Source organism: Anneissia japonica, unplaced genomic scaffold (genome assembly GCF_011630105.1).
Source record: "Anneissia japonica isolate Jap-2015-1 unplaced genomic scaffold, ASM1163010v1 scaffold2392_len1475705_cov187, whole genome shotgun sequence".
Classification (NCBI taxonomy): domain Eukaryota; kingdom Metazoa; phylum Echinodermata; class Crinoidea; order Comatulida; family Comatulidae; genus Anneissia; species Anneissia japonica.
This window is the reverse complement of record NW_022751777.1, coordinates 269,728-294,483: the sequence shown is the minus strand read 5'-3', so window position 1 is coordinate 294,483 and position 24,756 is coordinate 269,728. Positions and strand designations below refer to the sequence as shown.

Sequence of the window (24,756 nt, the reverse complement as noted above, 5' to 3'; positions counted from 1 at the left end):
TATCGGAAAAGGTATTGGTAGGTGCAGGAAAAGTGGCATAGAATAAGAAGTATAGTGCTCATCATCAAATATGGCATGAGAGTAAGTTCAAATCCTGTTAAAGATCAGAAATCCCTCAGATTCACAAACATCGTCTCTAACGGTTATACAGTGCATTTATACAAGGTCATTTATTAATTTAGGCCTAGTGAAAACAAATATTAGTTTTCTCATCCAAACTCCCTTTTAGGACCATCAATGCTGGTAACACCGAATGCGATCTACATAGTAAAGTAAACAATTAGAAAATTCACCAAACTACCTGTAACATGTTGTTTCTGTGACAACATATTGTTGAAAGACAAGCAGTTGAGAATGGAAATCTAATTTATTTTTCTTTGACTTGGCCTTAATAATTTATTTAGTAATCTGCCTGAACTGCAGTTATGGCGGATGGGTTGTGATATTTTTTTAAAACTAATTCCGCAATTTCTCATTAATTTCTATTTTTATCGTATCAGCTCATCTCCACGCTATGATAAACAATAATTACTCTTAATTTCTTTTTTGATATTGAAATTCTTCAGAAATCCATTCTTCATCATCATCATAAATACATTTTTTCCGTATTAAATCCTTTGGGATTTGGAATCCTGCTTAAACCCTCCTACACTGTTGATATCAAATTCTCTCTGATGATTAGATTCAAACATTTCCCCCAAAAAAAAAAAAAAAAAAAAAAATCAAAATTTACTTTATTTTCTGTCTGAGAATGATGTGGATTTAAAAAGAGATTTTGTATATTCCTACTTTGTTTTGATTTCAATTCAACAGCTATAAGCAGATTATTAATCTGATGATGGTCGGCCTTAATGCTTCCCTAGTTATGTTTACATACGTGTTGGTGTGTGTTTGTATTTGATAGAGAAGCCCCATGTAATGATTTACTATAAGATGTTATGAAGAGTATTATAGTTCTTAACGCATCGTTTTGTATTAAGCCTCTATGCTTTACTAAGCCAGAGATATTAAGAAGGGACAACTTAAAAGATTTATTTTTTTATCTTGTTCTATTTTGATTTTGAATATCAAATTTAATTCATAATGTTCGTTAGCATATTAAACTCAAACAGTATATGAATGGCTAGGATCAAGAATGGTCTAACCACAAAAGTTTTTTTTTTTTTTAATCTATACAAAATAATTTATTTTAAATATTATACAGTGGAAAATGAATGGCATGATGTTTATAAGAGGTAATACAATTTGAGTAATTATTTAGACATTTTTGAGTAATATGTACTTTAATAACATCATAAATTATTATCTTAAAAAGAATGGTTTTGGGGTCTAAATACTTTATTGCATTAATTTTTTTAATATAGTTGAAAATATACCTTAAGAACAATTTGGCAATTTATACAAACACATAAAATGTAGAAGACATGACCAGCAATATATTAATTTGATATTATAAAAAAAAGTAAACCAATACCTGTAGTTCTTAGGTATAATGAACCCACTCCCTTTCTTTAGAATGAACATTCTACATTCTATGTTTTTTAATTTCCTCAAACAACAATTTTCAAAATGATAAACATGAAATACATTACATTGAACTTAGCGTATAAAAGGTTGTCCAGGCCTATCATATCTCTTGGCCAACTAAATGTTATGTATGATTGATAATAAGGTTATTTTGCCAAAACCATCCATGCAGCTGCCTGAGAAAACATATTATCCCCACTTAACTCAGCAGGTATTTCATTTAACCATGTTTCTCCAATGTACTACTTTTTAGATTTATTGGTGAAAAAATATATATTTAGCATAATGGTATTAATTCAATACATTGAATGATATTTATACAATACAGTACAATGCAATATAATATATTCTTTTAAGATATGGTTTTCTCTCTATAAAAAAAAGTAAATTTACAGTATGTCAATTGCATCAAATTATTAAGTTAATTAATTGCCTACTTTAATTTATGACTTTTGTTAATCTAAATTTTCATTAATGTATCTGAAATGAAAGTGCTTGATTGGTGATTGATAATGGGAGTGAATTACTATTAGGTCCCCTGGGTGGGGATGATTATTTATACATTATAAAACCCCCAAAAACTTGTTATATTTGCTCATTTAAAAGTATACCACCATGTATGTTATGTATGTAGTGTGAAAATTTGAAAAGCTCGGCACTTTACCTACTGCAGTACTTGCTTTAACAATGTTGTGGAGCTTTCCTGAGTGAAAATATAATTACCTGCGTTAGCACGAAAATGAACATTTAGTCCAAAACGTCTAATCCACCTGCTCTCTACACCATTCATTTTCACTTGCAACTCACATAGTTGTCTTCAATCCCTTGCATGTGGTAAAGTACATACTGGCTTGTTAACTTAATAATAAAAGTTTTGATGATGATATTTTTTAATATGCACTTGACTACAAATATTTAAAGATGTGTATTGTGAAAGATTGTGGAACAGCTGTATGGTTTTTGGCATCCGTTTGAAAGATCGTGGTTCGAGTTTGAGGCTGTTCACTTTCTTTTGTGTCCTTGGGCAAGGTACATATCCATGCTGTCTTTGTATGTTTCACATTGTTACCCCCGACATTGAATCAAACACTTGTGAAACACATTCTCACTGTAGCTCTCTGCGGAAGAATTTCATAATTTTAGAGAGCTATTAATATAAGTACATTGGCAATAAGGCTTCCAGGTATTAATACCATTGGAGTGTTGTAATATAAATGGGGGAATATTAAAGACAATATGCCAAGAGATGTAGCTGTGCTTTAACAGATAATTGTTCTCAAAAAAGAAAAGAGGAGAGAGATAGACATAAAATCAAAATAAAATAAGTACTTCTATTAATAAAGTCCCCGAAAAATATCCATTTAATAGGGGTGTCTCCTAGGGTTGTCCCAAAGGAGTGGTAGGGGTCTACTGTATAAATTGATGAGCTAGAGCATGAAGCATAAACAAAGTGATGTTTGCTTTGATATGGAGGGAGAAGAGACAACATAGAAAGTGCCTTGCCCAAAGATACAAATAACATAATTAGACTTGAACCTGTTTTCTTTTGACTTAAAGCCCAGACTCGTACCACAGTGCCACATTCATTCATATCCTAATATAATCCTAATGATAAGGATACTGATTACAAGGGTAAAGTACTTAGGCCTATATATGCTTAAGACACAAAGTTGGGGATTAGTACTATAGCCTTGTACATAAGATACTTGTCTACTAGTACCATAATAATGTGTTCGATCTCAGGATTTTTCTTATGATCAGGAAGAACAGTACACTTCCCTCCTTAATGTCCCCATAACAAGATAAGAGTACATGTATTAGCACAGATACATAGAATCTGTGTTGTAACGCTTAATGCAAGTTTGTAATTGGCGAGTCTACTCTCCGTTGGATGAGGAGAAAAATCTTAGAGCTTTTACCAAGATCGTGTAAATCACATTCTTGATGCAATTCGAGAGTCTTGTTTCGAGAAATGTAAAAAAAATCTTGAATGAAATGATGCATGACTCTTAAGTATCTACTTAGATCTCAGTTTGTAAATAATGCCACTGTTTAAACTTTGTGCGGTGTTTACCTTTAGTCCACGTATATTAATCTCTTAGTCATGTACTGTATTGCATTGACATCTGAGTTCTATTCCTAATTGTAAATGGACTCAATATGGCCGTTCTTTATAGAATGCTCTTATACATTAGTAGCATTATGATAGTTTAAAAAAATGCTAATATTATACAATTATAGAGTGTAATATTCTTTTGTCGGATAGTCAAATATGCTGCACTTTGTATAAAAAAAACTCACGTGCACTTTCTTCCGTTTATTCTATGCTCGCCTTTCTCCTTCGGGAATATTCTTGGATACAATGTTTGTATCCATTAGGATGGCTTTCGGCCGTTGGACGTGGCAACACAGCAGGGCCACCACGTTATTGTGGCCCTGCTTTTGGAGTGTCAGCACTCCAAGCCTACGTCACTGCCGCAACCGCAACAACAGATCTCCCAGTCAGAATCGGAGGTGAGAGGTCGTATAATGCACGGGCTGTTTATTTTTTTGTATCTTTGTTGGCACTTTGTGTATATCCGCTTTATATGCATGTTTATGTCGTCTCAATGTTTATATAACTTCAACTGCTACATGTACCTAAGTAATATCCTATTGTAAAGTATATAATGTAAAATTCCAAAATAATTCCTAGACAGGATTCAATCTGGCTTTTCCTTTTTATAGTTGGTGCTGCAACTAAATTACAATTTTGCGATGCTTTTATGATTGTATATTTTGTAGTTTTTCTTGTCCTAAAGTTTGAATACTCATCATAAACATTGGAATTCTGTTGTTGAATCACCACGTTTCAAACCTGTAATTGGCAAATATGAAGGGGAAAAAAAAAAACGGAAAAATTAACAATGTGTGCATTCTTAAGTTTGATGAACTTTTGTAAGTTGAAAGATGAACTGAAGCCTGAAGCAACTCAACCATATGTTAAAGAAAAACATCTAGGAGTCCTTTACAGTTCAATGATATAATAATGAGGCTAGCTATCTATGGGATGCATCCATCTTACAAAAGTTACTAGCTTAAACATTTTCCCTCTTCAAAAAGCAAGCAAACTTTAATTTTTTTGAAAATAATTTATTTTTCAAAAATTTTACATAAAATGAATAGAATTACAAGTCAAGCTTATAACTGCTTTAAATGCCAATTAGGGAGGGGTGTGGGGGAGAAACTGCAGCGATTGTACCCTGTTTAGTCCCAAGATCTGGTGCCTGTTAATAAATAATAATGATATTAATAAAACTAAAGACAACATTTCTAATGTTTAATGGAAAATGAAATAGCAACGGCTGGAAAAACAATTATACATTATACAAATTAATCTCTCATCCTAAGTGAGCAGGAAGGAAATGGGATGGGGACACTTATTCAGTATCAAATTAATTTGTCAATTTGGTTGAGTAAAAACAAAAATTTAACACAAACTTGAATCCTATGCTTTGCATGTTTGGTTGTTTATTTTCAATGTTGTTTTTGTATTCATAAAATTAATGTCATTGTTCATTTTGTAAGTAACATTTTAAGTAACATAATAGGAAAGGTTACATTGTGATGATATTTGGTGCATGCTTAGGAAATAAAATGTTGAAATTTTAAAAAAAGCATACTAATTGAATAATTATTACTAATGATCATTAAATGAATATAAAATTGTTAAATATTATAGGAAATTATATAATTATGCTATATATTGCATCCAAAAATTGCAAATATCTTTCTTTTTTACTAACATGGTAACTGGTTTTGCCATTCATACAGTTATTTTAATTATAATAATATAGATATCTGAATACATTTGTGAAATATCTTTATGTATTGTTTATTTCAAATTGACAAAACCTCTGGATCGTATTAGCAATATGAGCTACTAACTAACTGTCTTTGGTTGTTGATGGTGTTAAATTATTAATGTATTATTATTGATTATATTCTTTATTTTATTCAGGTATATTGATAAAGAAGTTAAATACATCATTCTGTCAATTTATTCAATAACAAATGTTTTATGAATAATAATAATAGGTTTTTGATATAGCACCATATAATCTTCTCTCGGAGTGCTATTATGAGTATTACACACAAATGTATTAATGAATAAAACGACAAATTATAATAGTGAAAAGATGTTTTTTTAGGCGGTTCTTAAACACAAGGATGTGGCTTCCTTATTAAAATTTGATAGCCATTTTTAGTGTAATGTTTCTTCCTTTAAAATGCCAGTATTGTTACTAAATGTATTCAAAGCAAAACAAAACAGAATAATGTTAAACTTAATTTCTGTCTTACTTGTTTTATTTTTAGCTCCTTAGAATGAAATGTAGCTTCTGTATGCATTGTCTATTCTTTCCATAATAATTTATTGTATTCTCTATGCTAACTGCTGTAAAAAGCAATCAATCTTTCTTTACTTATTCATTTATATCCCGTTATAGATCAACTCTCTTTGTAGATCTATATCCGTTTGGTATGCTCACTGTAATTAAGATGTGCATGTATTTTCATTCACAGTGTAATAATTGTGTTATTTCGGCTTGTGTGTTTTTAAAATTTAGTAACTGTTGTGTTTATCTCGTGCGAGATTAAGGAAGGTAAATTAGAGAGGATGAGTTGTAATATCTACACGCTTCATATTGCACGTTAGTGAGTTTCCTCATTGCTAACAGTTGTGAAATTATATTTGCTGCTTATGCTGAAACGTAACTTCTTAGTTAAAAAAACAAAAAACAAAACATTAAATGTGTAGCATAGTATGCTATTGGCTAGTTACTGCGTGTTCACTGAAGCATGAAGATTCTTGGGTTCCTGGCTCAATTCTTTCCAGATGCAGCTCTCCCTGTGTTTTAGTTTGATGGTTAAAATGCAAGTTACGATAATGCACTCTAAAGAGATGTTTAAAGCCATTTGTCCCATGTGCATAAAGACACGCGTGCATGTACTCTGCTACATTCATCTGGATATTTACCTCTACCCTGTAGACGGGTTTGGGTATATATGATAAAATAGTCTTGTAAAAAGAATCTGCGATTCGTTGTCTGGATACTTTCTCAAACAAAGATATTTGGTTGGGCTTTAGTGAATTATGGTGTTAGCTATAGTTTGTGCTTGATAAGTATTACAATTAAGGAGCATGGGGAAAATATTATAATGTGTTGAAATGTGGATGTTGATGAAAATAGCTTTAAAAATGTATAGGTAAACCTCTTCTGTTTAGTATAGTATATATTTTGCAATGGTAGTGGTAACATGCTTGCTTTCTGAACATTATAGTTAAATATGAAAATAGCCATGCATTTCTAATTATCATTCATATTTTTTCAAATGGTATATACTGTATACATTTTTTTGTGGTTATGAAATTACTTTATGTGAGTTCTTATAGATGTACAAATATTTTCATCTAGTTTTCTAAGTGTATATAAAATAATTGTTGTTTAATATAAAAAATTACTTTATTTTGCTAAAGAGAAGTCTCTCTATATAGATGTAAACTTCTAAAATTATCGATACTTGATTGATTTAAGTATCCAGAGTATAGAAACTAACATTTATGTACAGAAAGAACCATAAACAGTGTGATAGAAATGCTTTCTTGGATAGTGGCTGTGGAAACCTAAAAGACTGGATTTTCTAATAATGTATAAATTACAGTAATTTTGAAGTTTCTAAAGTAGCTAAAAGCAGTTTCTCCTCATGCGGTTCTTAAATGGCCAATGCGATCATCCAATTTCTACGACTACAATAATTCAAATCGAAGCTTAAGAAACAAGTTTCCAAATTAACTAGGTTGAAAAAGTGAGGGTTTTTTTGGGTGGTTTTTGTCATAAAGACCAGTTTAGCTTTCAGCAAATGATTTCAAGTAGAATTGTGGGACTGAAATTTGTATAATTTCTCAGGTGAAAGAAGAAAGTACAGTATTTTCTTTTTCTGTATCTGTTATTTCATATTATGCCAATCGAACTACTTTTCTAAAATAATTGTTAATTAAAAAAGAAAAACTGTTCAAACTTTGAATTGTTCATAATTTATTTAAATAATCAAAATAAAGAGGCTAATTTTAAAGCTTCCTGTGTGAGACCAATCAAATAATATATTTTCAGATAAAATCAATTTATTTTTTTTTTAATCAAAAAATATAGCAAATGATTTAAATACTAATTCATATTACCTCAACTTAACCAAGTAATGTATTTCTTACTTGTATTATTATTTAACTGTATATTACTATCTGTGTATATCGGTATGTGATTTTATTTTGGTTTATGGTTTAACATTTTAGTATTCGTATGTACTGTAATATGTGTTTTTATTATAAGACCAACAGTGATGATGTCATTCATTTAAAAAAAATGGTATTCCACAAATAAATATCACAATTGCAGTTAACATAAATTCTACATTGATTCAAAGCATTTAGGTGAACAACCAACATCATAACACTAAAACTATCTCAAAAACAGGAAACCTTTTTTTGCAGAGACTAATCCTGATGTGTGTAGCCTTATTGAAGGTGAAATAATTAATTCAATTATTGATTCAGCCATAAAGAATTTAAAATATACAATAAAATCATTTCAAAAGATGGCAAGGAAATTAAAAATATACAATAAAATCATTTCAAAAGATGGCAAGGAAAGTCAAATTACTAGCCCACTAGCCTGACAATCCAAACAAAGGGATTAACAAAATCACATTTGAAAGGCCGCAGAATAATTTTTACAAAATTAAACATTAAATTGAAACGTATGCTACACAAACAAACAAAATTGATTTCTATTCAGTACCTATTTACTTATGAAATTAGTAACATTAAATTAGATTATCATTATTATTGTTATGCAACTTCTCAAATAGATCTATTTCAAAATTTTAAGTCAATGTGATAGCCACTAAGCGAGAAGTCATACACGTTCTTGTGACACATAGTTGAAAATATTTCTCGTCACGCTAACAAATGGATTACACATTCATCGCGTCCTTTTTGAGAACTCGGGGAGGAAATGAGAGGTTGATATCCTATATCTGATGTCATTCTATGTATCGTTTTCTAGTCTTTTACAAATTGAATTGGGAAACAGGCATTCACAAACAAAAAAGATTAAATCTACTTGCGTCTCAACTCAAGGCAACTCTCCCGTAAAATGATTTCACTTTGTTGCTTTTAAATACTTCCGCAAGGGCAGATATATGAGTCAAAATGAAAAATAAAACAAAAAAGCCTTAACGTTATTAATTTACCTTATAAATGAGCTACCAAGTAATCTTTTGAATGAAGAAAAAACAATAATGCCTAAAAAAATGGGGTTTTTTTTGTTGAATAATTATTTATTTACGTAAAAAATATCATACTACAATTTTGTTTATTGTTACTTTTATATGTTGATGAATAAATACTGTACTATTATCGTTAATTTTAAGTTTAGCTTTATTTTCAAGATTTTATATGGACAAACCATTTAAAAAATATTGTATTAAAGAAATTAACAAATTTTGACTTACAACTATAGGAGCATTTTGAGGTTGATTAATATTTTACCTGGACACAAATATTTGAATTCTTGCGTCAACCTTTACTTGTCCCCAAAACGAGCAAACTTGTATCAAAATAACATATTGTTTCAATTCTATTATTGGCAGCACCGCATTTTAATGTGATTAGAGTAACATATCTTGATATGATTCATGCTGTATCCGCTAGTACAAGGTTTTCACTCTTTTGTTAATTTATTTCATTTTTATGTCATTTCCTCCAAAATAGCTAGTACAAAATGTAAGTAATGATAACACTGTGGTAATATAGTAAATAATTATCAGTATTTTTTCGTTGATGACAAAGATAACTTTCTTATTCCCATAATCTTTTATAAACACTGTTTTTGCCATATCTTACCATTAATTCATTGCGATCACATTTCAGGATGGGTTTACCCCCTTAGCTGTAGCCCTGCAGCAGGGGCATGATAAGGTTGTAGCCGTTCTATTGGAGAACGATCGTGCTGGTAAGACTCGTCTGCCAGCTCTTCACATCGCTGCCCGAAAAGATGACTCAAAAGCGGCTGCGCTTCTACTTCAAAACGAACATGACCCGGACGTGACCTCAAAGGTATGTGAAAACCGTATTTACTGCTGCTTACAAAAGGGTAATACTAATGAGAGGTACATGACATGATGTATTTTAAGGATTTTATGATTATATGATTCTTTATTGACTTTGGTAATTCAAGAGAAATATCTTTGAAATTTGAATGTACATTTAGTGTTGTATGGTACACAGAGTATGACATTTAATATTATCAATGGATTAAAAATCAAATAAAAGATAATATTATAACAATTATTAATAATAATATTATTAAAAATAAGTTTCATCCTGTTTCGACAAGCATACTGTATAGTATATTAATTGGTTTGCCAATGCAAAGGCTTATTATGATGATTCTTAACAGCTCATTCCCTTATGTTCAGTATTCAATAAGACTACCTTTACTCTTTATTAAAAATTAAAGCATACCTCCCCCACTTAATGAAATTCAAAACCCCAATGATTCTGAGAAAATATTAAGATTTTTCAATCAAACAGTGATGAAATTAAAAATCCAGCGATGATAACATTTTTTATTTGCAAGTGAATAGATAATTTTCAAATATAGTGATTAAACACAAATGATATTAATGAATAAATAATAAGTTACCAAGTTATTAAAATAAGGATGAAGGATAAATAAATCTATAGTATGCATAATATAATATTAGCATGAATAAATCATGCATTACTACTAAAATTTCCAGTTGGTACTGGTACTGGTACTTGTAGACGTCTGATTTTAGACATTTGGCAGCCATTGACATTATGTTGGCGTTAAAAGACTGCATATTGTGATGAGGGACCTGTGTACAAACAATTACCAAACAAAAAAAATATGGAAAACTGAATGCTATTTACAAAAAATTCTATTTAATGCTTATGGGTGAAACTTTCTGTTTGTACTGTACTTAGAAATCTTATTTGACAAATAGTTGTTGCTTTTTGCTTGTGAAATAGATTGATGATTGTTGACATGTTTTTACTTTGAAAAATGGTGTTCTTTTTTTTTTTTCATGATTTTGTTTATATTAACAGAAGTTCAAGTTCAAAAATGTCCAAAGTAGCCCTATTATATTATTATTAGTAGCAATTGCCAATATTTACAGTGTTTATTTTGAAACAAAAGCCTCCCTCTTAAATTTGGAAAGAAGCCCATCTTGTATAAAAGAAGCTCATCATTAAAAGAAACTAAAATAATCGGCTCCTTTTCGATGTTTTACAGTATTGCCTTTCAGAATACAGACGTAAAATCACGAGATTTGTTTTCACTGTTGGACAGTAAAATATAGAAATTGTCATTTTAATATGTTCTTTAATTAAACTCATTAGTGCCTAGATTGATTTGAAGTACTCTGTTTTTTTTAAATGGCCTCCTGATAGCAGTTGCAATGGAGTACCATTATGTAAAATCCGTTTACCCATTCTGAGAACGTACTTTTCTTACACTTAATTATATTCTTATCTTTGTAGAGTGGTTTCACACCTTTACATATCGCTTCGCATTACGGACATGTCAATGTGGCAATTCTGCTCATCCAGAAGGGCGCCACCATAGATTATGCAGCAAAGGTAGGTCAGGTCAGCCATTCTTGCTTCCATTATTGGTGATTAGGAGCGCCAATATGGATCAAGTCGGCAATGTGTTTTCCGATTTATAATGAATGCTTTTGTTTTTCGTAATTTAGTTTATGCTTTGGTAATGTGACATTAGAATGTATCCAATTATATAATTTTTTCCTTAAATTAATGAATATTATTTATAGGTCTATCTGACTGACAGAAATATATCAAATCAAATTGGGTTTTTATTAAGTCTTTCACATGAATGATTAACTCGTTAATATTCTCATGATGAAAAAATAGAAGATAATTCATTGCTAAATATGTTGAAAGTTGTTCACTTTCAATATTCTTTGTAATTGGTCACTGTACAATATATGGTACAAGATATTTCATTGGTGAATGTATAGTACAGTTAATTTAACACAAGATATTTTATTGGTCAATAACTCTATATGGTTTAGTTATACAAGATAATAATATATAAGACATTTTGTTGTTTAATATCTTAAAAACTACTTTATGGCTACACAAATATAAAGAAATATCAGTGAAATATAATGGTTCAAATAAATATAATAGTAGGAATTAAAATATTTAAAATAGTAATGAAAGGATTTGAAGTTGGATAGCACAATTTATTTTTTTTAATGCCTTGTATCTTTTACATGATTGGTTTTTTTTATTCCATAGAACAATATTACCCCCTTACACGTAGCATCAAAGTGGGGGCGTGTCAACATGATTAACACTCTATTGGACAGAGGAGCAAAGATTGATGCTAAGACAAGGGTAAGAAAACAATGTCAGTTTGTGTTTACAACAGAAAAATTGAGATTTTTCTTGTTTTGTTTTTAAGTACTAGTTTTTTTCCTATTTTTAATTTTTATTGATTGTTCCTAATTATTATTATTTTTTGCATACTGATTTTAGGGCTTCTGATGATAAGCTTTAAGTGCCCTCAATGAAAATTGTGACATTCACATTGTGAAAAAAAAAAACGAAAAAAAAATATAAATCCTAGGCCTCTTTGTAATTCTCATTACCCTGGTCGTTGGATCAGACACAAATACAGCTCCTAGGGGACATATTCCATTAAGTTGCAGACTAATAATCGGCTCCTTGGCATTCAAACCTCTGGTACCTACTTGTTGGCTAGAGACAACATGATGAAGTGTCTTGCCGAAGGACAAGCATTAACCACATGTTTCCATGATCTAAAACATAAGGCTAGACAGGTTGCACAATGTCCACTGCCCTATTCTGACACTTTAACCACCGAAAATGAAATACAAGCAAAGTTTTGTCATTCCCTGGGGTCCCAAGTTTCCTGAAAATGAATACGGCTGCCTGCAAATTCATTATGTTTACATGTTTTTACTACTGTATTATCAATTGCCTCCTGAAAATCAGCGTAGTTGTGAGTTAAAAAAGTTAATTAAACCGGACCTCCAAAAAAGTGGCATCTTCCAACTTGGTACGCATGCATTCCTAAATCTTGGATGATACCTGCTCTCCTGTTGTCTATCTGCAGTCTTATAATTTGCGCATTACGACCGGATTTCTGGTCACCACGGTCATTGGATTCAATGCAATACATCATATTCAGCATCTTTAGTTAAAAATGTGCTTTGGTTTTTCTTAGAATAATGATATTCTTATGTCTAATACATAACTTTTTTCAAACCATATCTACCCACTTCTGGATTTCAAGAACTAAATTTTTATACACAAAAAAAGCAGCTCAATATGTAGGAACTGATTATTTAGAAATTATTTTTCATTTGAAAAAAAAAAAAAATTAAATTGTATTTAAAATCAATTTATTATGATTAATGTGATATATTTTCTTGTATTTTTTTCAATATTATTATGCAAATATACATATTCTGTACACTTTCAGATGATTCATGCTCATGACATTGTGTAGTTTTAAAGTTATAATCATGTGAAAAATAATCTTTTGAATCTGTGCTTGATGTTTCCTTTCACATGAACAAATATAAATCAAATCCACTATCAAAGCGAAAATGCAACAAATATCATGCGTGCCCTATTTGCAACTAGAAAGAAATTGTACTTTGAATTACAGCCACACTCGTTAAATATATATCAAGTTGGCTTACACACGTATATCTAATGCATATATACACTTTAAAAAGTAGGTTAATGTACTATTATGTTATACTTTAAATGGTACGAACAAAATAAGTTAGACTATAGTCTGTTTATTTTCCAGTTCTATATACTCCTGTCAAATTCAGATGACATTCCATATTACACTGAATACATATAGGTATAAACGATTGAATGCTTATCTTGATTAAATTCCCAAATTGTCCTTAATTAGAACAACCTTTGAAATGATTACAATTCACTGTAATATGCGTGGGCTGTCTCCTTTTTTTTTCAACTGTTGCAGCATGCAATACAAATGTGTCAATAACCACATTGTCATCCTCATTAATTTTGCACTTAAAAAAAAAGAAAGTAAAATGATACATACAACTTCAAAGGAAAAGGGAATTTGATATGTTGTATCGCAACCACTATTACAATTGAAATTAAGGATGTTTTCATTTTTTATCATTGCAGGATGGATTGACTCCACTTCACTGCGCCGCTAGGAGTGGACATGACCAGTCTGTAGACCAACTTATAGAGCGTGGAGCTCCTGTCACATCTAAGACCAAGGTAACTTTAATAATATATTTTTGCTAGACTTAAGATTATCATTATCATATCCATCAATGTTATTATCATTTTTGTTGTATTTCTATCAACATACATTGTCCTTACAAATGCCCATAAAATCTCAGTTTAGCTTATAATCATATATTTCAATGAGATAATGTACTAATAGTCCACATAATGTTTACCTCCACAACAGAATGGCTTGGCCCCACTACATATGGCAGCCCAAGGCGACCATGTGGACAGTGCTAGACTCCTACTATTCCACAAGGCTCCTGTCGATGATGTTACAGTTGTAAGTATTATTGCTTAATATATAGTGGTGTAAAATCCATAACATGTTGAACATTAAAATATTTTATTCAATATATCAGGTGATTATATTCAAATATATTTGGTATCTTTTCTTTCATAATGTTTAACTTCTTATTTCTTGCTTACGTGAATTTGAATGAATAGAATTGATTTTTGTTTTTATTGCAGGACTATTTGACACCACTGCATGTGGCAGCGCATTGTGGACATCACAAAGTCGCTAAACTCCTTCTGGACAGAAAGGCAAATCCTGACGCAAGAGCATTGGTAAATTACTAAAGCTAAAATTTTTACAGCACCATTTTTACACACAATTCATTGCGCCAAAGAACATGCAAATGTCCTCAATTGTTACTGTAATCTATTTCTGGTAATGCATTGTTTCATTTCTATTATTACAAATGATTATCCTACCCTTTAGACTAAGAATGGTTTGCTGTTGACTCTGTAGAGTTACTGGTACTTTAATTTATTCAACTTCATGATTCCAAATGATATAATTTGATCTTTGGAAAATAACAACTACAAGACTTATTTCTGTGTTTCTCTTTTTATTCTGGATTGTCTGTTTGGTTGTCAACGTCTCCAAACCCCCCTGCCCCACAACTCTGGCATACTGAATTAAATTTATGGCTGGAGGAACAACTGTTGTACTCATTAAAACATTCATTAATGCTCCTCACGCACAGAAGTAATGAACTGGTACAAATTTAGTCATAGAATTTAATATATCTGTCCTTAAGTACTGATTATCGATGCAAGTTTTTGCCAGTGGAGAATTTTTCTATTTCATATCAGGAAATTAGTCTGCCCTCAGTTTATATCTTGTATAAAATGCATCAGTTATTCAATGGTCATTAAGTCTATAACTGAAGTATTTGAGCTAATTAGCATACAGCTAACGATGTATCTGCCCTATAATTAGTCTCTTCTGTTGCAATTGAAATTCTGTTGGTAATCTCTTCAACACAGACTTGTACCATAAACATCAAATATATAAAATGTTGCTCAATGATATTTTCTAATTATAACTGACATTTGGCAATGTGGCTGATAACAAAGATGATGTGAAGTATCATTTCAACTAATTCCAAGTTTAAATTCATTGATATTTAGCTGTTTGGCACTCGTGTTTCAATTTATTTCTAATTGTATCTTCAGTCAGGAACTTATAGTTGTAATTAAATTCTCTACGAGAAGTATGCAATTAATATATTGGCTGCCATTTTAACATTTTGTCGATAAAAAGAATCGTAGGTGTACAAGACTAACAGGGGATTTGTAATACCACATTTTAGTGGCTTTTGTCACGCATACAATACATATTCATTACAGATCAGATTTATAGAATGACTGAACACGATTATGTTTACTTTTTTAACTAATACAATATAGAAAGATATGTGCACACTCAAAAATGTAATTATGAATAAATTTTTACTCAATGAGTATAAATATTTTTTACAAATTAGCAAACTGTGAAAGTTATCTTCAAGTACTACAAGATTTTTAGAATTGTGTAGTGGGCAAGTGTAAAAGATGAAGCATGCAAGTCACAACCCTCGAAAGTCAATGAACGTTCTTGAAAGTGTAATTTATTTTAGAAAGGGATTTACTTAACAAAGAAATAACTGTTCCCTGATGATTTTGTCTGTATTAAATCATTGACAGGTAAATGTTAGTAATTCTTTTTTTCTTAATCCTTATAGAATGGATTCACTCCATTGCATATTGCCTGCAAAAAGAATCGCATTAAAGTTATTGAACTGCTACTCAAGTATGGTGCCTCGATTCAGTCTACAACCGATGTAAGTTAGATTCTATTGATTAATTTCGTAATTAATGATTATTATATTGATAATAATACTGCTTATTAGAAGTATAGATGTATATTGCCATTATTTCCTTAGTTAGAATGTGGACCCCTTAAAGATAATAGGAGCATCCATTCAGTGTAATTTATACCTATACTAATTAATCACCATTTGTCATCCTCATTCCGTTTTCATTTTAATTATGAAAAGAACTAAACTGATATAGCTTTTAAGAGAAACGTTGCAAAAGATGTATTTTTTATGTATACATATTAAGAGATACAGAGGATTAAAGAGAGAAGATATTCTTATTTCTTTGAACTCATGATGAAGGTGGTGGTGAATAAGCATTGAATAATTTCTTGAATACCATTGGGGACATTTAGTGAATTACAGGCTTATAATAAAGATATATTATATATAATAAAGATGATATATTAGAAAAGGAGAATTTTTAGATATTATTCAGTTTATATCTTGAAACAATCTTTCATGAATATGAGCTGTGTCCTGCCTTAGAAATCCCATTGTTCTGGGTTAAAAACCAGCGGTGTCACCAGAAATTTGACCACATGGGGTCCGAGCCAAGGGGACAACGAAGCTTCGGTCGACGGCCGATGCCCTTCTGAGGTTCATGAGGAGAGTTTTTGTGGCTTAGTATGGTTAAAAATGTGCTTTTAGACCACAATATTAGGGATTGGCAGTCAAGATAACGTTATTTTGATAGGCAAGTTATTATTTTTTTTATTTTTGATCCGACAACCTATTTAAAAAATTTTTTTTTTGTTTATTTTTAACCACTGTTAAAAACCTGTAAAACAAAATTATTCCATATGATTCATGAGGAGCCTTAGTTTGCTTTATAATTTAAAGTGTAAACAAAAAATATTTCTTCTTATTTAGTCCGGCCTGACTCCACTTCATGTGGCCGCCTTCATGGGCAATGCAGGAAACACATTGTTCCTTCTTAAACACGGAGCCATTATTGATGAGCCAAATGTCGTAAGTACCTCCCTGTGAGGGACCTTTCTGTTTTGTGCTTAGAAGAATTATGTTACTAAAAGAGATGTAATTTAATGATTCAATTTGACAGTATGGTAAAGGTAATTTACGTCAAAATATGATTAAATGTACTTATTGCATAGACACTTAAAGATACCAATTTGCGGTGAGAAACCTTTTAAAATGAAACAAATGCTTTAATGAGATTTCATGTATTAAGAATAACTTTGTTTCATACTGCAAGTGGCATGTATTGGTTTTATGTGAATACTGTATATATTTTAACATTTCGTTCATAATTTATTACTTCTTAGCGTGGTGAGACTCCCCTTCATCTTGCCGCCCGTGCTAACCAGATTGAGATAATGCGTATTCTATTGAACAGTAAAGCTGTGGTCGATGCCAGAGCTAACGAGAACCAGACGCCACTTCACATCGCCGCTCGTCTGGGCAACGTGGAGGTTGTTACACTCTTGCTAGAGCAAGGCGCGAATCCTGATTCGCAAACAAAGGACTTGTACACAGCGCTACATATTGCAGCACGTGAAGGAAAGGAAGATGTTGCCGCTGCTCTGCTCGAGCATGGTGCATCCCTCTCAAAGAAAACTAAGGCAAGTGTACCTGTGTAGAAAGTAGTGACATATTTAAAAAAGTAGTTTAACCTGGCTTTATGTTGCACTATTTCATGAGGTCGTAAGTGCTATAAAGCCTAGAAGTTGTTGATAATTTAGTCGATGTCGACCTTTCATAAACAGACTCATCGTGTCTACAAATTAACTTGATTAAAATACCTTGTACTACATGGCAATATCTTAATTCTGAATTGTGTCTGTTGCTGTTAAAACTCTTAAAGCAATTTGATAATAGTACACCTAATCTTGTAATTATATATTTGCCTATCTTTAGGGTATGCAAGTGAATAATTAAACCAGCCTTGTACTATATCTACTTCTGTGTTTATGTCTTTGATTTTTTCCTTTATCTTTGGTGTTATCAGTAGAAGTACATTGGATTTTGTTATCCTGCAACTTGCAAGTTAAAATGTTTAAAGATTGTGCCATTGTTAATCTTCAACATACTGTATTGGTGCATTTATATTGATTCATTCAAATTATTCCATTCATAAGTTGATTTGCTAATTTTATATGGAGTGACCATTTCATTATGTAATCTCTAATTTTTACCAATCGTTTTTCTTACCAACGTGCAGAAAGAGTTCACTCCTTTGCATGTCGCTGCTAAATATGGTCGTTTGGGTGTCGCCTCTCTGCTGCTCAGACATTGTGCATCCCCCGATGCAAAAGCCCAGGTAAGTAGTAATATAAAATACTAATAATATATACTAGCCTACCATCCTATATCAACTAGTCTAAGGTACTGAAGAAAATCAATAATATTGTTCATTTGGTATATTTTCTTGAGTAATATATATATTTGTTAAATAAACATTGGTGAAACAACCAGTAGATTAAACAGCATAGAGAAGTAAAGCTTTGACTATACTAGCGTTGTCCGCTATGTGTACATTGAACCGTGCAGTTTCTTTAGGTTCCTGATTCAATGGACCTTTGTGGAAGCGGTTTGGCGCAGCAGGAACAGTTTGGTTTCCCAACCTTGAGGTCGGCGTTTCAATCCCTCGCTGTGCATTTCGCTTGTGTCCTTGAGAAAGACAATTTATCTACATTGCTTCTCCTTCACCCAGGTATAAATGTGTACCTGGTGGGGCTGCATTGATTACCAGAGCAAGACTTGGCATGTAGACCCAATGACCAGGGAAAAGAACTGCGCTTTGCAGAGACGCAAATGTCCGTAACAATACCAGTACCTTTCCTCTAAGCCCCGCCCCTTGGATATTGTTGCTAAGGTCCCACAAAGTGACACACGTGTGTTTGTGGGACAACACATGCTTTTCCCGGCATTATTGGTCAATTGTTAAATTCCATTCCATTGCTGATCTACTTGTGTTTCATTTCTCGGCCTGAATTGTGAGTAACTAGATCAAAAACTGTTGTTTTGGAGAGATGTGTAAATGTGGATGGTGAAGGACTTTGTACACTTATAAAAATAGAGTATGTAGTTGTCTCCTATTTACCATCCAATCACCATTAATGCGCAAGTATATTTAAAAAAAATCTAAAGGTTTATGTACAAAAAACATGATGATAATGTCAGAAAATATGCAAAAAGGATTGAGTTAATTTACAGTGTATGTTACATACATTGGTGTATAACTGAACATGAACATGTATACATTACAGTCGACAGCTCATACAACTCGTACAAATTGATTGAATGTCTATTTGCATATATGCTACTTGAGTGGGCGTCACTTTAATGCGTGAAAATATATTATATTAACGTGTTTATATGCGTGTAACCCTTTGTTTATATTCGTATGAGTCTTTGTGTATCAATCTAATTGGTAGTTTTCAATTATTACATGTAATTGGATTTCTTTTCCTCATTTCCAGAATGATTTGACTCCCCTCCATATTGCCGCCCATTATGATCATGTAGATGTTGCAATGCTGTTGTTAGACCAGAAAGCGTCTCCAATATCAGTTGCAAAGGTATTCAATCAATTAATTAAAGTCACTTGGTGTCACAGAGACCCAAGTATGTTTAAACCTTTAACCTTTATATTGAATAATTTGTATTATTACACTTTGGTTAAGATGCTTATGATGCTAAGAAAATTGAGATAAAAGATAGCACAGTTTCTACTGCAAGAGGAAACAAATAGCTGTTTACTGTATTTTATATTTATTTATGTGTTGCTATGACAAAAAAAATTTCAAATTTTAGTTTAACAGTAGAGTTGTCTTGTATATATAACAGGCCTTTTCCAATTACACAAAGAGCATATAATTTAATTAAATAATTTTTTTTTCTATTTTTTTTTTTTTTTTTTTTTTTTTTGAAAAATGGAACTACCAATCCTTGAGCACTAGGTTCAAATTATTATTTATATATTTTTCTTTTTCTTCATAGAATGGCTTTACACCGCTCCATATTGCAGCTAAAAAGAACCAGATTGAGATAGCTACTACCCTTCTTGAGTACAACGCTGATCCAAATGCTGTCACCAAGCATGGAATTAGCCCAATCCATCTAGCAGCCCAGGAAGGCCACACAGACATGTTGAGTCTGTTAATAGATAAAGGTGCTAGGCCTGGAATAACAGCTAAGGTAAAGATTCAGCCAGTATAGAGATATGCTTTATAACATTCTTTTGTAGAAAAGTCATGCACAATTTATGACGTTGCCAAATTGTCACATGAAAACACATGAAATATTTTTATTATTAGGAACAATATTTATGTTATGTCGAGTAAGCAAATTAACTGATGGGAGAATCGAACCAACAACCTATGAAGTATCTTTCTAACACTTTTGCTATTCTAAGCCGCCTTTGTTCTCAGCAGCATCTTGTTTGCTTAATTGGTCTGAAATATATCCATCATATCTGCTATAACATGAGGGATAGCTCTATGTCCAAATCTGAAATAACAGGATATGAAAAATAATTTTAATTGAATGTAAAAAATAAATATTCTTTATACAATTTTTAAATAATTTAATTAGTATTGCATAAATATAAAGGTCTAAGTTTCATACACCAGTTATTGAAACCACCCAGGTTCTGTATTTTTATTACTGTTCTGTATAATCGGAATACAAACAGGCAATAACATCTGGTTATGTTTTATTTCTATACTTAGAATGGTTTGACCCCTCTGCACTTGGCTGCACAAGAGGATAAGGTCAACTGTGCTGCTATCCTAGTCAAAAGTGGTTCCGAGATTGACCCCAAGACTAAAGCTGGATACACTCCACTCCATATTGCATGCCACTATGGAAACATCAAAACAGCAATATTCCTTCTTCGCCATGGAGCTGACATCAAATCTAAAACAAAAGTATGCTGTGATTTTTTTTTCTTGATTGTACATTCAACAGTAAAGTTTTACTAATACCATCTATCTTGTATCATTTATTTTTTACACCCACAATTCATTACAATTTTACATAAAAATAATATTTGTGTTTATTTACTTCAGCATGGCAACACACCTCTGCATCAAGCAGCTCAGCAGGGTCATGTAGGGGTCATCAACCAGTTGTTGGAGAATGGAGCTGATCCAAATGAAACAGCCAATGTAAGAAAAATAAAATTCAATAAAGTATAGAAAATTGGTTTTTAAATGTATGTGAAATTCAATATCAAACAGGCTATTTAATAAGTGAAATTTTTATTGTAAGATTCTAAATGGGTTGTGAAATTAGAAATACTTATGTTGTATTTGTTAAGAAGTATTTTATTTTTGTGTCTTGTAGAATGGGTATACCCCATTAGGTGTTGCTAAGCGCCTCGGATATATCTCGGTCATCAACACACTGACCACAGTGACAACCCGCACAGAGACAATCACCATCACAACAGTAAGCATATTTTATAGAATATATCTTGTGGACATTTAGTTTAATCATTTGTTTTTTTTTTCTAGAAAATATAAGCCCTTTAAATTAATGTAGTTATGAAGTATGTATGTAATGAACATGTTGTAAAATGTTGTTCAATGTATATTAACATAAGATTTAACTAGCTATTGAATGTCCTGAGTATAACAATAAAATCTGGATTCCTCTTTTTACAGAAATGTTATGTGAGCTTTTGACATAAGATTTGATAAATAACATACTCGCATGATTATAAATTTTATTGTAAGATAATACAAACTATATTTTTTTAATTACATACTTCAATATGACAACACATCAAGACCAGGTGGTAATATTAGTATGTTCTGCTTGAAATATTTGGAAACAATATTTTGTTTATTCAGCTTCCATTCTATACATATATGCTAATAAAGCATGAATATATTAGTTACCATGATCATGTATTAATGTGTTACGTAATTCATCCCATTCGCTAGACAACGGAGGAGAAGTTCAAAGTTCAATGTCCTGAAATAATGGTTGTGAACTTTATGTCTGAAGATGAGGATGAAGGTGAGATATGACATTTATGTTTGTATTGTAGAAGTGTATAGTATTTTATATATTAGTGTGTTATATATTTATAATTTAAATTTGAATATGCTGTGCTTTTAATGTTAAAATATTTGTAGTGTTTATTATGAGGTAATTAAAAGATCTCTCCAAACTATTAAGTTTTATGCAACTAATGGCCGTATTCGACTGGTCGTTCTTTGTTAAACAGCGCCCACCTGCGCAATTGTAAAACCCAACTTAACAAAGTTGACCAGTTGAATAGAAAACTGGTAAATACTCTACAAAGCAAAACGGCTGCATAGTTACCGCGATACACGCTGCGTAATCAAGGTGGCTTCGGATTGTGGCAGTATGGGTTTTTGTAAAAAAAAAATTTTTTCAAATTATTGAATAGTAAGTAACATCTTAATTTTACATTTGACTTTAGATCATCTAAAAGAACCTTTAGAACACAAAAATGTTTTCATTTAGTTTTTGAATTCTGTTAGCCTACGAATATTTTTTCACTTCATGTGGGTAACTATTATAATTTTTTTTTCTGAAATTTAATCTAAATTATATAACACAAATGTTGTTCCTAAACTGACCAATCGGCCATGTTTGTTTTGGTCACATGGAAAACACTAACGCTGAGGAATGCACTCTGGTTTATGTTAATCTTCGTTGTCAAAGAAACTCTATTTTACGAACCAGTCGAATGAAAATAGTACTCAACGAAAAATCGTAGTCGTCGAAATGAACCAGTCGAATAAGCCCAGTGTGTGTGAGTTATGACATCATGCCCTTATGTAGGCACATAAAACTTAATGGTGTGGATAGCCCTCTTATAAAGTAATGATATATCTGTATATACTGTATGGCAGAATATTGTCACACTATATTTGGATACACACAAATGTATTGTCTTGCTATGCATTCACCTACTGCTATGGAGATTTCGGTATTAAAAATATACAGTATTTTGAATATAAACCACATTGTAACCAAATGGTAATAAGTCTCATTTACATATTGTATGAATATTCATCATTGCTATATTTTTTATATCACAGTATTCTGTCCTCTTCTGTTTGTGCTTAGTATCACAAATTTTAAATGTGAGATCTCATCATTCAGTCATAACTTCAATTAATGAATGTCAAAATTATCTAATTGTTTGATGTTGATCTATTACACATCTTTCTTCAATGATAATTTATGTTGTATTTTTTTTCTCATTTTTGTTTTCATTTATTTAAAAAAATATTTTGTTTTTAATAATTTAAATTGATGAAAAAAAGTCACATTCTTTAATGTTTTAAATATTATTTTAGCTAGTAGTTCTACCTTAAACATTTCATTGTCTTTCATTTTATTCCTCATTTTTAGTTACATCCATATGATTATTATCGTAGTTTCAAATGAGATTAATTTTTGTTTTGTGAAGCTACTGAGCATAATCTTTCAGATTTCTGTCTGTCAGACTTAGCAGATAGTGTTTTGTCAAAAAAACAGAACAATATATTGGTTTGATCAGATAAAAAACAAGAGCATACTACTGTATCGGATGTAACCTCTAACCACACTATCAAGTTCTATGCAACAATTTGTATTTGTAAATTGCCCAACCATATATAGGCATGATGATGTCATATCTTACCCATTTATGAGCAAGTCGCAAGTGTTTGCAACATAAAATTTGATAATATGGATAGAGTGTAAAACAAGCATGCACTACTAGCATACAACATCTGTTCAAACATTATCTGCTGAATCTGTAGCCCTGTTTTGGCAAAAAACATGCGACATGCCTAAATATAGTCATGAATGACATCACATGATGACTATATATAGGCACATCATGACTATATATGGGCATACAACAGTTTGATAATCTGAACAGAGCTTAATAGAAATCTGAAAGAGTATGATTGGTTACATTAGATCTTTTTTTTTTATTTCTGTAAATCATTCTTGTTTATTTGTAGCTTTTACGACAACTTTGTTTAGCTTTTGATTTTATAACTGATGTTTTTATCCCTTCCTCTCCCTCATATTTGTGTTTCATCAACCTCCATATTTCCCTAGACGAAGAAAGTGGTATGTTTTGTCCTGAATTTTATCGTAAAACTTATAAGCTTATTTATGCTGTTGTTTTTGTCGGGTTTTTTCTAACAAGTTTGTCACAGTTTTCCTTGTTAATTGTACAGTACATGTGGCACATATCATTTAGAAAAAATAATTAGCTTATGCCCACAAACTGTCTCAATGTGGTTTTCCTTCCTAAGAGTATTGTAATAATGCAGATAGTAGGAAGCTTTCAATTTGTCAGACGCTAGAACGGAATCACTCATGCGTGACCGTGATACACGGCGTCCTACTTTCTCTGCATACATACATTTGGCCAAATTGCGTTCCAGAATCTACTCGACAAGGTGACTTTAACGTTCTTGCATGCGCAGATGACTTTTACTGACGTTTTTACGTTCTACGTCCTACCGTCGTCGTGCAATCAAAAGCTCCCCAGTATCTGGAATCCTGAGAGCAGCCAGCTCACTAGGCTAAACTGGTGGTATCCACTGTGTGTGTGCTGAACCATGGAGACCTTTAGTTCCTTGGTTCAATTCCCATCGCTGCTCTCCTTGTAGTTCACCTGAAGGGCTGAAATGCAAGTTTCAAAATTGCACTGTCTTTCAGAGAAGAAAAATC

General features: G+C 31.6%; 1 protein-coding gene across 41 annotated transcripts in view; it reads left to right on the top strand.

Moving 5' to 3' along the window:
• LOC117121821 (ankyrin-3-like) overlaps nt 1-24,756 on the top strand; it is a 136,233-nt gene that overhangs the window by 51,832 nt on the left and 59,645 nt on the right. For 38 of the 41 annotated variants that reach the window (XR_004447634.1, XM_033267152.1, XM_033267162.1 and 35 more), the window contains exons 7-24: nt 3,907-4,041; nt 9,497-9,682; nt 11,135-11,233; nt 11,918-12,016; nt 13,820-13,918; nt 14,115-14,213; nt 14,402-14,500; nt 15,943-16,041; nt 16,951-17,049; nt 17,364-17,660; nt 18,260-18,358; nt 19,521-19,619; nt 20,041-20,238; nt 20,772-20,969; nt 21,111-21,209; nt 21,388-21,492; nt 21,990-22,065; nt 24,136-24,147. Coding sequence is in view for 40 of the 41 variants with exons in the window: in XM_033267152.1 (XP_033123043.1) it covers nt 3,907-4,041; nt 9,497-9,682; nt 11,135-11,233; nt 11,918-12,016; nt 13,820-13,918; nt 14,115-14,213; nt 14,402-14,500; nt 15,943-16,041; nt 16,951-17,049; nt 17,364-17,660; nt 18,260-18,358; nt 19,521-19,619; nt 20,041-20,238; nt 20,772-20,969; nt 21,111-21,209; nt 21,388-21,492; nt 21,990-22,065; nt 24,136-24,147 (2,197 nt within the window). In the remaining variant the exon portion in view is untranslated. The remainder of the gene's footprint in view (nt 1-3,906; nt 4,042-9,496; nt 9,683-11,134; nt 11,234-11,917; nt 12,017-13,819; nt 13,919-14,114; nt 14,214-14,401; nt 14,501-15,942; nt 16,042-16,950; nt 17,050-17,363; nt 17,661-18,259; nt 18,359-19,520; nt 19,620-20,040; nt 20,239-20,771; nt 20,970-21,110; nt 21,210-21,387; nt 21,493-21,989; nt 22,066-24,135; nt 24,148-24,756) is intronic. The other 3 variants (XM_033267186.1, XM_033267167.1, XM_033267146.1) reach the window with 2 other exon arrangements.